Here is a 12,556-nt window from a genome sequence, read left to right on the forward strand (position 1 = left end):
CAGCCGGCCTGCTGCAGGGTGAGCCTACGGCCTCCCGGGCTCTGGTCAGCGCTGGGGCCTGTTCCTTCTCCACAGCCATGAGCACTGCCCGCCCCGCCCAGGCCTTCCTTACTGCTCATCTTGGGCAGCTGGAAGAAGGAGGCGTCAAAGCCAGGATGCCGCCGCTCTGTGTTGGTGACCAGCGTGACCAGCAGGACGTTCTGGGAGGAGAGGAAGGTCAGGTTGTAGGAAGGAGGGTAGGCACCACACAGCCTGCGGGCAGAGGGACGGGTAGTTAGCAAGACACACTCGGCCCGCACATCCCCACTCGCTCAGGACCCAGAAGGTGCTCTGCTCACCCTGGGCCTGCACGCTAAGGCCGAGGGCGGGGCCCCAGAACCCCAGGTCAGGACCCCACCACCCCCAACAGTCAAGGCTGGGGACCCCGGCTGAAGCCTGGGCGTCTGTATGTGAAGTAGCAAAGCCTTAGGGACAAAGGCCTAACAGGACCCATGAAGTAAATTCCAGGTTGAACAACAATATGAACAGCAGTAACAACTAACACTTTAGAACGTATAGGCATAGTTCTTGTCGATTTTTTCTTTTCGTTTTTAGTTTTGTTTTTTTTTCTTTTTTGTGGATCAAAGGAGGGCCTCAAACATGCTAGGCTAGTGTTTTACAACTAAGCTAACCCACAGCCTCTTAGGCTTTTATATCTGTTAATTCCTAATCTTTGTAACAATTCTACAAAGTAGATACTATTGTCTCCATTCCACAGATAAGGATATGGAGCAAAAAGAAGTTCAGTAACTTGCCCCACCTTCCGCAATTAGCACCTTAGCACCGGGTGTGGTGGCCCATCCCTGTAATCCCAGCACTCCGGAGGCTGAGGTAGGAGGATCGCCTTGAGTTCTAGGCCAGCCTGAACTACATAGTGAGACCCTGCCTCAAAACACAACACAACTAGTAAATGGCAGGACTAGAATCAAACTCAGTCATTTAGGCTCTAGAGCCCGCACCTAATGACAGAGTCAACTGCTAACAAACAATGCGGTGTTACAACCATTACAAATGAGGCTGATTAGGTCTTTTTTTTCTTTCTTCCAGTACCAGGGATCGAACACTCAGGACCTTGTGCTTCCAAGGGAGGCATGGTGCCACTAAGCTAAATCCCCAGCCCTGAGGCTGATTTGGAGAAGCCAAGTATATATAATCCTATTTCTAAAGACACATATAAATACATAGCAAAAAAATCTGAAGAATATATATTAGAAATGTAACAGCAGTTGCCGGTTGTGGTGGTATACACCTGTAAATCCCAGCACTCTGGGAGACTGAGACAGGAAGATCGACAGTTTGAACTCAACCTGAGCAATAGAGTGACTAAAAATTTTGTAAAAGGCTGGAATCAAGGCCCTGGATTCAATCTGCAGTAACACACACACATACACACACATGCACAAGCACACACAATTAACAGTGGTATTTCCTAGACAGTAAGGTAATGAGTGACTTTAACCCTCCTTCCAAGTGACGATTGGTACTTCTTTCCTTTGGATCTGTGGGCTTCTTTGTTGTGTGACAGTAAATTAAAGAGATGGGAAAGATACTCAGTCAGAAGTTCTGGCTGCTAAGCTGTGACAAAAGATGATTTGGTCTTGGTTTGGGACTGAATCAAGAAACCCCTACTGCCCCACTCCACGAAGCACCAAAAGGCTCCAGCCTCAATGCAGCAGGAAGAGCCAGCTGGGCCCCCGAGCCTGGTGGCTGAGGAGCGCGCTCCACATCTCAGGGCTGGCCCGAAGCAGCTGCACTGACTGTGCCCTTTTATCTTCTGTAATTCTGATGCTCTGACTCTGGGCCTTGCTCACCCTGGAGACTGCCTTCCGGGGCTGCTGATCCCTAGAAACAGTGACAGACTCACCAGCAGGTGCACCTGTCCTATGCCAACCAGCCCATTCAGCCCATTCAGACCCAGCCCTCAGTGCTCTCGGGCCCTGATCAACCCGGGCCAGGTACCAGACATTACAACAGCCCAAGTGCCAAGCCCACTGCGACACTTCAGACTCTGAGCCCCAGCCTGCTCAGCCTGTGCTGTCTTCCGTCCCAAGTAAACCACAATAAATGTTCTCACCACAGTCCCTTCTGGCTCTCTGCTTCTTCCCCACTTTGAGGCCCTGCATGCTGTGCCCTGCAGCACCTCTTCTCTTGGGAGCTTTTACGTCTTTCTTTTTCATTTTTTTCTCCAGTACTGGTGATTGAACCCAGGGCTCCATCTCCAGCACTGTTTTCATTTTCCAAATTGCCAGGCTGATCCTGAACTGGCAACCGTCCTGCCTCAGTCCCCAAGGGACTGGTATTATAGGTGTGTGCCACCACACCTAGTGACAGCTATTTTCAATGGTAATCACCTCCAGATGTGCAGGCCTCACTCTACTTGATTATTAACAAGGCCTGCTTTTCACACAGCAGCCGCCCCTCCACTTGCTCAGCAGTTATAGAAGTCCATCCTACTCTGGCTAGACTTGGCGTCTCCAGGCCAGAGAAGCTAAGGCATTGGCTCTGAGACCCACTGGACCCACACCGGTCCCCCACACCTGGCAGTTTCATCATGGCCAGTGGCCAAAGGCCATAAGGAAGTCCAGCGCACAGCACACTTGGCCCAGAGCTAGACCTGCAGGGGAACTGCCCCACCCCACCACTGCTCCAGGCCACTCACCAAATCACAGTGTGGGGCTCCACAGGGCTCAGACTGTTGTACACCGTGACCAGGTCACTGCCCCACTCATCACAGGGGGCGACATTAAAGCTGCGGAAGGTGAGGCTCAGCACCGAGTCTGCATCGCCCCGAAGGGTCCACTGGCAGCGGGCACGCACTGGGTAGGGGCTGTCGGGGAAGCCAGGCGTGGTGAAGCGCGTCACCTCCCCGCCCCGGGCATGCAGGGCAAAACTGCAGCTGTCTGCAAAGGAGACAAGAGCGGCATGGGTGGAGCTGGGTGAGCACCCCAAAGCCCAGTGGGGTACACCCCAGACCTGCCCACCCCAGACATCCCAGGCTGTGCCAGACCTGGGGGGCGGGCAGGGAACTTCTCTAAGGGGACTAGAAGTAAGGAAGGGATGTGCTGCCATCACCACCATTGGACTTTTGGGGATGCCTGGCTGAAGGGAGCCATATCTCTCCTCTCCTCCCCTGGTGGGGCGGGGCACAGGATACTTACTGTCCTGGGTCCTCTGTAATATTCTGGGGTCAGCGGCTGAGGAACAAGAAGGTGAATACTTACTCTTATGATCGATGTCCCTATTCCCGCTCCCTGAGGAAGGCTCCGGCCAGCCAGCACAGTTCTCCCTATGCACGGCCCAGGACCATGTCCCTAGCTCCCCTCTCTGCAGGCCGGTCCTCACGCCCACCCCTGCCTGCCCAACTCACGGAAGGCCACCACCGAGGTCACCATGAAGGAGCTAAGTGCCCGGCCTCGGGGCGGCAGCGTGATTACTCGCTTCTCTGCCATGGCCCGCTCCGCCTCCACCTCCAGGTACTTGGGGATGCTGAATTCTGACCAGTAGTAGGCGATGACACTGCCCTCACTGGGGAGACAAGGGCAAGCCTGATGCAAGGGGTGGGGGTTTGAGGACCCACATTCTCCTGGGCCATCCCGGGTCCCAAGCTCTCTGCACCCACTCCCTTTATGATACCCAGGCAAGAAATCTTACCCCTCACCTCCTGCTCTCCATGTCTCACCCTCAACCATACATATTCCCAGCCAGCTCAAGATGAGCAATCGAGGGAAAAGAATCTGGCGGGACTCTGACCGCTAACACTGTTACATAGTAACCCCCTTCCTAGGACTGTTTTCTGATCTAGGGAGAAGAGATTGCTGCCATCCAGCATTCCTGAGGATTCAACTGAACAAGCAAAATAAAAAGTACTGTGGGGACCAGGCATGGTGGCATGTGCCTGCAGTCTCAGCGATTCAGGAGGCTGGACAAATGGGAACACCCATCCCCCTTCCAGAAAAGGCTAGGAGTGGTGGGACAGGTCTGTAATCCCAGCACTTGGGAGACTGAAGCATGAAGATCACCACAAGTTGGAGGCCAGCATGGGTGATATAGTGAGATGTCTCAAAAAAAAAGAGAGAGAAAGACTGGGCATGAGGTCAGTGGTAGAGCACTTGTCTACATGTGCAAAGCCTTGGGTGTGATATCCAGAACCACTGAAAAAAGTTACTTTGAGAACAAAGTTTATTTACTGGGGGGGGGGGGGGGGGGGTGCCAGGGATCAAACTCAGGACCTTGCATTTTCGAGGGAGGCAGCGGCACCACTGAGCGAAATCCCTGGCCCAAAAGTTTATTTTTTTAAAGCGTATGTTTACATGAAGCCCTCATAGGCTCCCCAACTCCCTCAAACCCAGATTTGGAAAAATAATCACTATACTTCCTGAATGCAGCACATGGGGCAGGCACTATGCAAAGCATTCCACAGGCCTTGGTTCACCTAGTCCTAACCACACTGCTCAGGGACAGAAGAACCAAGCAGCTGAGTCCTGAGTCACTAGTGCCAAGGACAGAACGGGACACGCACTTCAGCCTCATTACCCGGGTCACAAGGCAGGCGTTTGGTCCCATACAGACACCACACAGATCCCACTCCCAGCAGGCCAGGGACCAGCCCACCTGGAAGTCCCCCAGCACCCACCTGAAGGCAGTCACAGTGGACTTCCTGTAGTAGGGGCCCAGGACAGAGACCTCGCTGTATAACAACTTCAGCTGAGGGTAGGGGACAAGACTCATGACAGGGTAAAGCACACCAATGGCCCCTTCCCCCAGCCCCGACTGCTCCTCCCTTCCTGGGACCGTGGTCCCCTCCAGCTCACCCCCCAGGCTTAATGGGACTGGGGGTGCCAGGGCTCAGGGCTCCCAGTGCAGAGGATGAACTCACCGCTTCCTTCACCTTCTTGGCCAGGTTTATAAACTCGGTGGAGTTCGAGTTCTCATAGGCGTCCAGGAAGTTCTCGTTTGTGACCCTCAGGTAGCCATTGAAGACCTTCAGCACCTGCACGTTCTGGTCTGTGCCAGGCCAGGAGAGCAGTCGGGGGTGGCAGCTCCCAGGGAGACAGTGCCCCTCCTCCCACGCCACCCTCATCCTCTACAGGCGTCCTAGGGTTGCCCACTGCAGGGCAGCCACTCGCCTGCTGTACTCACACTGGAAGTGCCACACCAGCAGGCCCACCATGAGCGAGAGCAAGAGGAAGCCGAGCAGCAGGGCCGCCAGCACCACCCAGCGCCGGGGGCCGCGCTTCTCCACCTGCTTGGCGTTGTTCACAGGCAGGAACTCCACGCTTTCCTCAAAGCCTTTCATGTTCTGCATGGAGAGAGGCACCCGGACTCAGAATCTCGACCATGGCCTCCTGGCTCCACACAGGAGAATGCTGGCATTTTGCTGTGGAGGAAGACCGGCTAGGCAGAGGCAGAAGCTGCCTCCCGGAGGCCACTGTTCACCACAGCACCTGCTCCAAGACATGAACCCCTGCAAGGAAGGTGAGGGCGCCTTCCAGCCACATGTCTCAGCGCCCAGGCAGGCACAAATCGCTCAAGAACTATTTGTTTAAATTGAAATGAAAGCCAGCCATGGTGGTGCATGCCTTTAAGTCCAGAACTTGGGAGGCTGAGGCAGAAGGATTGCTGCAAGTTTGAGGCCAGCCTGGCCTACCTAGTGAGATCCTGTCTCGAAAAAGCCAACCAACCAACCAAACAAACAAATAAATAGGGCGGGGGATTTAGCTCAGTGGTTTGGCGGCCTGCTGCACAAGCACTAGGACCCAAGTTCGATCCCCGGTACCACAAAAAGAAAAGATTAACTAAGCAACAGCCTCAACCCAAGTCACAGGGCACCACTCTTCCAGTTTCCTAAAGCGACCCTGATGGTCACTTCACAACCACCTCATACGCTTGTGATGTTTCCTGACCTGCCACATTCTCACACTGTCTGCTAAGTCCCTGCTAGGAGAGAGTCTCCCCTCTCCTGCCATACTGAGGTATTTCTCTACCTTTATCTTCCTGGTTATGTTTATGCCTTCTCCTAATATCACACATGGAAGATGCCACAGGCAGCCATTTAAAATGCATTCCAGCTGCCCGTTCTGCATTTGTTTCTGTATTTCTAAATAAAATGGCAACCCAAGCATGGAGGTGTACACCTGTAAACCCAGCAGCCTGGGAAGCTTAGGCAGGAGAAGAGGACCACAACTTGAGTCCAGCCTAGGCAGTTTAGCAACTTAGCAAGACCCTGTCACAAAATAAAAATAGAAAGAGCTGTGGATGTAGCTCAGTGTGAGGGCACTGAGTTCAATTCCCAATACTGTAATAATAATAATAACTTAAAATTTTTTTTAAAATTTAATGGACTGGGGATGAGCTCAGTGCAAAGGCTTTGGGCCCAACCTCCAGTACCACCAAAAAGAAAAAGGGCATCTAAAACTTGGGGTTGGGAGTATAGCTCAGTGTTAGAGTGCTTGCCTGGCATGCCTAAGGCCCTTGGTCCAATTCCCAGGACTGAGAAAAAGAAAATCAAAATCAGTGCCAATGCCCTATGTCTTGATTTATCTATTTAAAATATCAACATTATCTTGCTAGCATGGGTTTTAAAGTACTACTTTCCTTTTCTCTCCCCCATCCTCTCAAACGTTGTAGGATTAAAGTTTTAAAAATATCTATACTGTGTTTTTCATTATTAGGTTGTGACAATATTGTTCACTATTATGTTTCCTTTCCTATACAATTTATTTTTCTTGCTGCCAATTTTCATTTACTTGGATTTCTTTTTAACATACACCCAAGTCTTAAACATAATCTAAGGGCTCGGTACTACTCTCCTCAATCTTCTACACATGAAGACTCCCAAATAACTTAATTCCTTTTCTCCCTGGGGACCATCCTCTTCAAGCCCTTCATCCTTTCACATAGTGGTTCTTTGGAACCTCTGTCACCATCATCGGGGGGACCCCCTCATCTCCATCCTATGTCTAAGCCCGATTTCCTAGAATTCCATCTCTTCAGTTCTCATGGTTCATTTCATTTTGGTAAAAACATATTTTAGCAGCTTCCTAAGAAGGAAAATTTTTAAATATTTTGCATGTTTCTGAAAATATCTTAATTCTACATGCACATTTTTGACAGTTTGGCTGGGTACAGAACTATAGGTTTGAAACAATTTTCACTTAGAATTTGTAAGCCACCATTGTTTGCTTCTAATTTTGCTTTTGAGAAATACTATAAGTCCATTTAGTTCTTACCTAATAGCTTTGGTACTTTTCTCTGAAAGGCTTGAGGATGAGCTTTGAATTACATCTTTAAATGTCATTATGCTGAACTATCCATGTGGCCTCTGAATTTGGAAATTTTTATCTTTCAATCTGGAAAAATTATCTTTTTTTTTTTCTTAAATTCTTTTATTGGTACATTTTAGGTATACAACCATTTACATTTCTCATTGGGAACTTGTACCTTCACATGATGCAATTTGGTTCTTATTTTTTCCCCATTCCTAGCCCTCCCTTCACCCCCTCCACCCTTCCCTATTTACAAAGACTTTATTTCCATTTTTTCCATTTCTCATCATTTTGGAAAAATTATCTTACTTCTTAGATAAAGTCCTCCCTTTCATTTTCTTGGTCTACTTTTCTCCAGTTCTTATTTCACTGATCCTTTATCCTTTCTTTGCATTAGTTATATCATTACCTTTAATCTTTTTAGTAATGGTTTTCATTTTTGCTATCAAATTTTTAATATCCAAGAATTTTCTTGTTCTCTTAATTTTCCTCTTCTATGGCACCTAGCATTTGTTTCATGGATGCAAAATCTTTTCATCTTTGTATTTCTGCTAGCTACCTTTCTCTTCTTAGTTGTTCATTCATATTTAGGAATGAGGTCCTAAAGGTTGTTTGGAAGCTTGTATGGGCAAGACACAAGAACATGGCTAGGCAGATTATTTTTTTAATGAATATTTCCAATAGTTAGGCTATGTAGATCTTTCTATAGGATAGTTCAATTGCTCCAGAGAGAGTACGATTTTCTGATCTCCTATCTGGGGAGTCACTAGCATTTAGGAACAAGTAGGAAAATAAACTCATTCCCCTTCTTTCCATTCCTTACTACAGCCTTCCTCAGACCTGCTGTCCTGGAGTCCAGATATCCTCTGCTCAGTTTCTCCTGACTAGTCTTCCCTCCACTATGGGGGTCTCCAGGAGTAGTTGTCTTTTCCTTGGGTGGAGGTGGAGACCTGAGGATTTCTAACCATGTATTTCCTTGTCTTTATCTTCAGCAACACTTGCGCCCATGGGCTGGCAGTGTGGCTCAGCAGCAGAGTGCTTGCAGAGCTTTCACAAAGCCTGGGTTTGATCCCCAGGACCCCCAAAATAAATAATAAATAAAACCTAAGTCCAATTCCTGAGCCTGGCAAAGAAAAGGACATTACAAAAAAAACAGCAAAAGGATACTTGAAATATCTAAAGAAACACATAAGTCTTCATGTTCAAAAGGCTCACTGAATGGTGAGAAAGAAAAATGAAAAAGCATAAATACCTAAATATATCATGAAAAATTCCAGAACACCAGCAATAAAGAATGGGCCCTTCACAATTCTCAGTTTTCTCTCCATTTTTTTTTTTTGGTACTGGAGATCAAACTCGGGTCCTTGCGCTTGTGAGGCAGGCGCTGGAACCACTGAGCTAAATCCACAGCCCCTCTCTCCCATTTTTTTTGAGACAGGGTCTCACTATATAGTTCAGGCTGGCCTTGAACTCACTATGTAGCAAAGGCTGGCCTCAACTCAAAGTGATCCTCCAGGACCAGGGATGTAGCTCAGTGGTGCAGCACCTGCTTGATAAGCACGAGACCCTGAGTTTGATTCCTGGTACCAAAAAAAAAGGGTTCCTCCTGCCTCAACCTCCCAAGTGCTCAGATTACAGGCATGCATCATTACACCCAGCAGTCTCCCGTAATTTATATTTCCTCATCATTTACTTCTCACTGTTTTTTGGGGGGGGTGGTTTGGTGCCAGGGATCGAACTTGGGACCTTGCGCTTTCGAGGCAGGCACCGAAACCACTGAGCTAAATCCCCTGCCCATCATTTGGTTCTTTTCTCAGAATGTTTTCAAACTTGCTCTTGCAAATCTTTTGAGTTGTTAAAATGGGTTTGCTGAGATATAAATGACATAAAATAAGCTGTGCATATTTAAAATGTATAAGCTATACATATTTAAAATGAAACCACCATTGCCAATAAAGAAAATATCCATCACCTTCAAAAGCTTCCTCTGGCCCATCTCTCCCACACCCTCAACTCCCCAGGCTGCCATTTATCTACTTCTTGTCACCAAAGAATAGTTTGGTTTTTGCTAGTGCTTTATGCAAATTGAATTATATAGCCCTGAGGCAGTCCCAGGGTGATTTATAAGTTCTTCTTTGCATTATAAATAGAGTCCATGATGGAAAAAAAATTGAATTATATAGTATGTAGTGCTTGGGGGAGGGCTGGCTTCTTTTACTCTGCACAATTATTTTAAGATTCATGCAGATTATTACACTACATGCATGGAGAGTGCATCCCTGTCTACCACTGAGTAGTATCCTATTGTATTGATATACAAATTTAATTACCTAGCCACCTGTTATGAACATATGGGTCATTTAGGGCTTGTACAAATAAAGCTTCCATGTCTTTGCACTGGTATATGTGTTGATTTCTCTTGGGTAAATATATAGCAGTGGAACTGCAAGTTCCTATGATAGGTACGTTTACCTTTATAAAGAACTACTCAACTGTTTTACAAAACAGTTGCATCATTTTACATTCTCATCAACCTTGTATGAGAATTTCAGTTGTTCTGCATCCACCAAGTACTTGGTTTGGTCAGTCTTTTTCATTTTAGCCATTCCAGTAGATACACAAGCATTTCTCATTGTGTTTTTAAGAAGACTTTCTTTAATGACTAATGATGTTGATCTGTTTTCATGTATTCAACTGCCATCTGGTCGAGAGCTATTCTACATAATTTTTAGGGAAAAATCATTTCATAATTAAATTATGATTAGGACTGTCCAAGGCCCAATGTCTTCTTGGCCACGAGCTGACTATGACATACAGAAACGTAACTCCATTTTGCCTCCAGTCACAAGTTGAGGCCTCAATGGTTACCTGATGCTGTGACACTCAACAGCAGGATCACATCAGCTGAAGATATCCTGGTTCTTTGAGAACTGAGTAGTAATTTTTTAAAAAGAGAGAAAAGTTTCACCTGGGGGAAGGACAAATTCCTTATTTGTCTACTATCTCGTCCCACCTACTATTGTAAGAATGCTTTGTCCATCTCACCATCTTCTCATCAGCATGAGACCCTCATCAAGCTAAGATCCTCATTAACATAGGTTTACTGTGGCCCTCTGAGTCACCCGATACTCCCTCCAATTATTATGTGTACCTAATAAATAGTGGCTAGCTTGGAGTGTCTTTGTCTCTGCCCACTCTGAGGCACTGACCTCCCAGTCTCCCATGAATTATGAAATTATGTCTCTATTGTCTTTGTTTAGCCTTCCCTGCCTCCTTTCTAGGCAGATCAGAGGATTGATCAGCTTTCCATACCATCTGTTTAATTTTCTTTGATAAAGTGTCTTTCAAATTTTTTGCCACCAGGGATTTAGCTCAGTGGTGCCACCACCTGCCTCACAAGCACAAGGCCCCGAGTTTGATCCCCCATACCAAAAAAAAATAAATTTTTTTTTGCCTGTTTTCCATTGGCTCACTTATTTTTATAATATTGAGTTTTAAGAGTTCTTTATATATGTTTTGAAGACAAGTTCTTTATATACTTTGCATGGACTTTCTCCCAATCTGTGGCTTGTGTTTTCATTCCCTTAACAGTATCTTTAAAGAGTAGAAGTTTTTTACTTTGACAAAGTCTAATTTGTCAAATTTTTTTTTTATGGATTGTGATTTGGATGTTTTATTGAAGAAATTCTCACCTAAACTAAGGATTTTTCTCTACATTTTCTTCTAGCCATTTTATAGTTTGAGGTTTTAGATTCAGGCCTACAAACCATTTTGAATTCTTTTCTTTTTTTCACTTTTTTTAATGGACAAAAGCTCTTCTTTTTTTTTCATTTTCTTTTTCACATGTGGATATTTGATTGTTCCACCACTATTTGTTAAAGAGTATCCCTTCTCCACTGAACTACTTTTTTTTTTTTTTTTTTTTTTGTACCAGGGATCGAACTCGGGTCCTTGTGCTTGCGCAGCAGGGGGCGAAACCACTGAGCTAAATCCCCAGCCCCTCCACTGAACTACTTTTGTACTTTTGTCAACTGGCTGTTGTTCATATACTTGTTTGTTTGGTACAGGGGATCAAATTCAGGACCTCACACTTGCCAGGCAGGCGCTGTGCCACTGAGCTACATCCCTGGCCCTGTTCATATACTTGTTAGTCTATTTCCAGACCCTATTCTGTTCCATCAGTCTGTTTATCTATCTTTATATTAATACCATATCTTCTTTATTGTTGCTGCTAGGTAAGTTTAAAAAAAGTTATTGAAATAGGGATTCAATAAAATTGCAGGATATAAGATCAATGTATAAAAATCATACTTCTATATTTTAGAAATGAATGATTAGAAATTAAAACTTGAAAGGACCAGTTACAAAGTAGTGTTATCAGTTACAATACCCCTAAGATGAAATACTGAGGAGCAAATCTGATAAAACTTGTATAAGACCTGTAAATTGAAAATTACAAAACATTACTGAGAGAAACTTTAAAAGTCCCAAATAAAAGAGCAATGTATCATGTTCATGGGTTAGAACACTCAACATTGTTAAGATGTTTATTTTCAAATCTATCTATGATTCAATTCAATCTTGATCAACTCCTTATCAGGCTCTTTGTAGAAACTAACCAGCTAACTTTGAAATTCACATGGAAATCCAAAATGCCTCACCAATCTGAGGAATCATATGATGTGATTTCTGGGCAAATTACAAAGGCAGTGATTTTTTTAAATTTCAAGTCATATATTTGATTTTCAAGAGTAACATTTTGTTCCCTGATGGTTACCTAGTTAAGTGGCCTTTTCTTATTTTCCAAATACATTGCCTTCTTTATTTTCTTTTTTAGGATAAAACTAATTTCCTTGTTTCCTTAATGTTGTTTGTTTATCTGTTTGTTTGTTGTTTTGGGGGGTTTTTTGGTACCAGGGATCAAACTCAGGTTCTTGCACTTGCAAGGCAGGCGGCGGAACCACTGAGCTAAATCCCCGGCCCTGTTTATCTGTTTTTGAGGCAGGGTCTGGCTATGTTGCCCAGGCTAGTCTCAAATTTGTGGGCTCAAGTGACCCTCCCAAGTCAGCCTCCTGTGTACTGGAACTAAGGCATGTGCCACCACTCCTGTTGGAGGGGGCGTTGAAACTGGGTCTCACTATGTAGTTCAGGCAAGACTTGAACTCATTAGGTAGCCCAGACTGGCCTCGAACTTGCAGTGGTCCTCCTGCTTCAGCTTCCCAAGTACTGGGATTACAGGCGTCCGCTTGTGA

General features: G+C 45.9%; 1 protein-coding gene across 1 annotated transcript in view; it reads right to left on the reverse strand.

The window, feature by feature from the left end:
- Positions 1–12,556, reverse strand: part of St14 (ST14 transmembrane serine protease matriptase) — a 36,293-nt gene that overhangs the window by 9,347 nt on the left and 14,390 nt on the right. The window contains exons 2-8 of the mRNA XM_004862636.4: positions 5,179–5,338; positions 4,916–5,043; positions 4,673–4,743; positions 3,407–3,564; positions 3,198–3,233; positions 2,699–2,939; positions 113–252 (exon numbers count right to left, since the gene is read on the reverse strand). Of these exons, the coding sequence (XP_004862693.1) occupies positions 113–252; positions 2,699–2,939; positions 3,198–3,233; positions 3,407–3,564; positions 4,673–4,743; positions 4,916–5,043; positions 5,179–5,338 (934 nt within the window). The remainder of the gene's footprint in view (positions 1–112; positions 253–2,698; positions 2,940–3,197; positions 3,234–3,406; positions 3,565–4,672; positions 4,744–4,915; positions 5,044–5,178; positions 5,339–12,556) is intronic.

The sequence above is a fragment of the Heterocephalus glaber genome, unplaced genomic scaffold (assembly GCF_053883595.1).
Source record: "Heterocephalus glaber isolate CG9 unplaced genomic scaffold, H.glaber_assembly_v1.0 deba00001446, whole genome shotgun sequence".
Taxonomy (NCBI): domain Eukaryota; kingdom Metazoa; phylum Chordata; class Mammalia; order Rodentia; family Bathyergidae; genus Heterocephalus; species Heterocephalus glaber.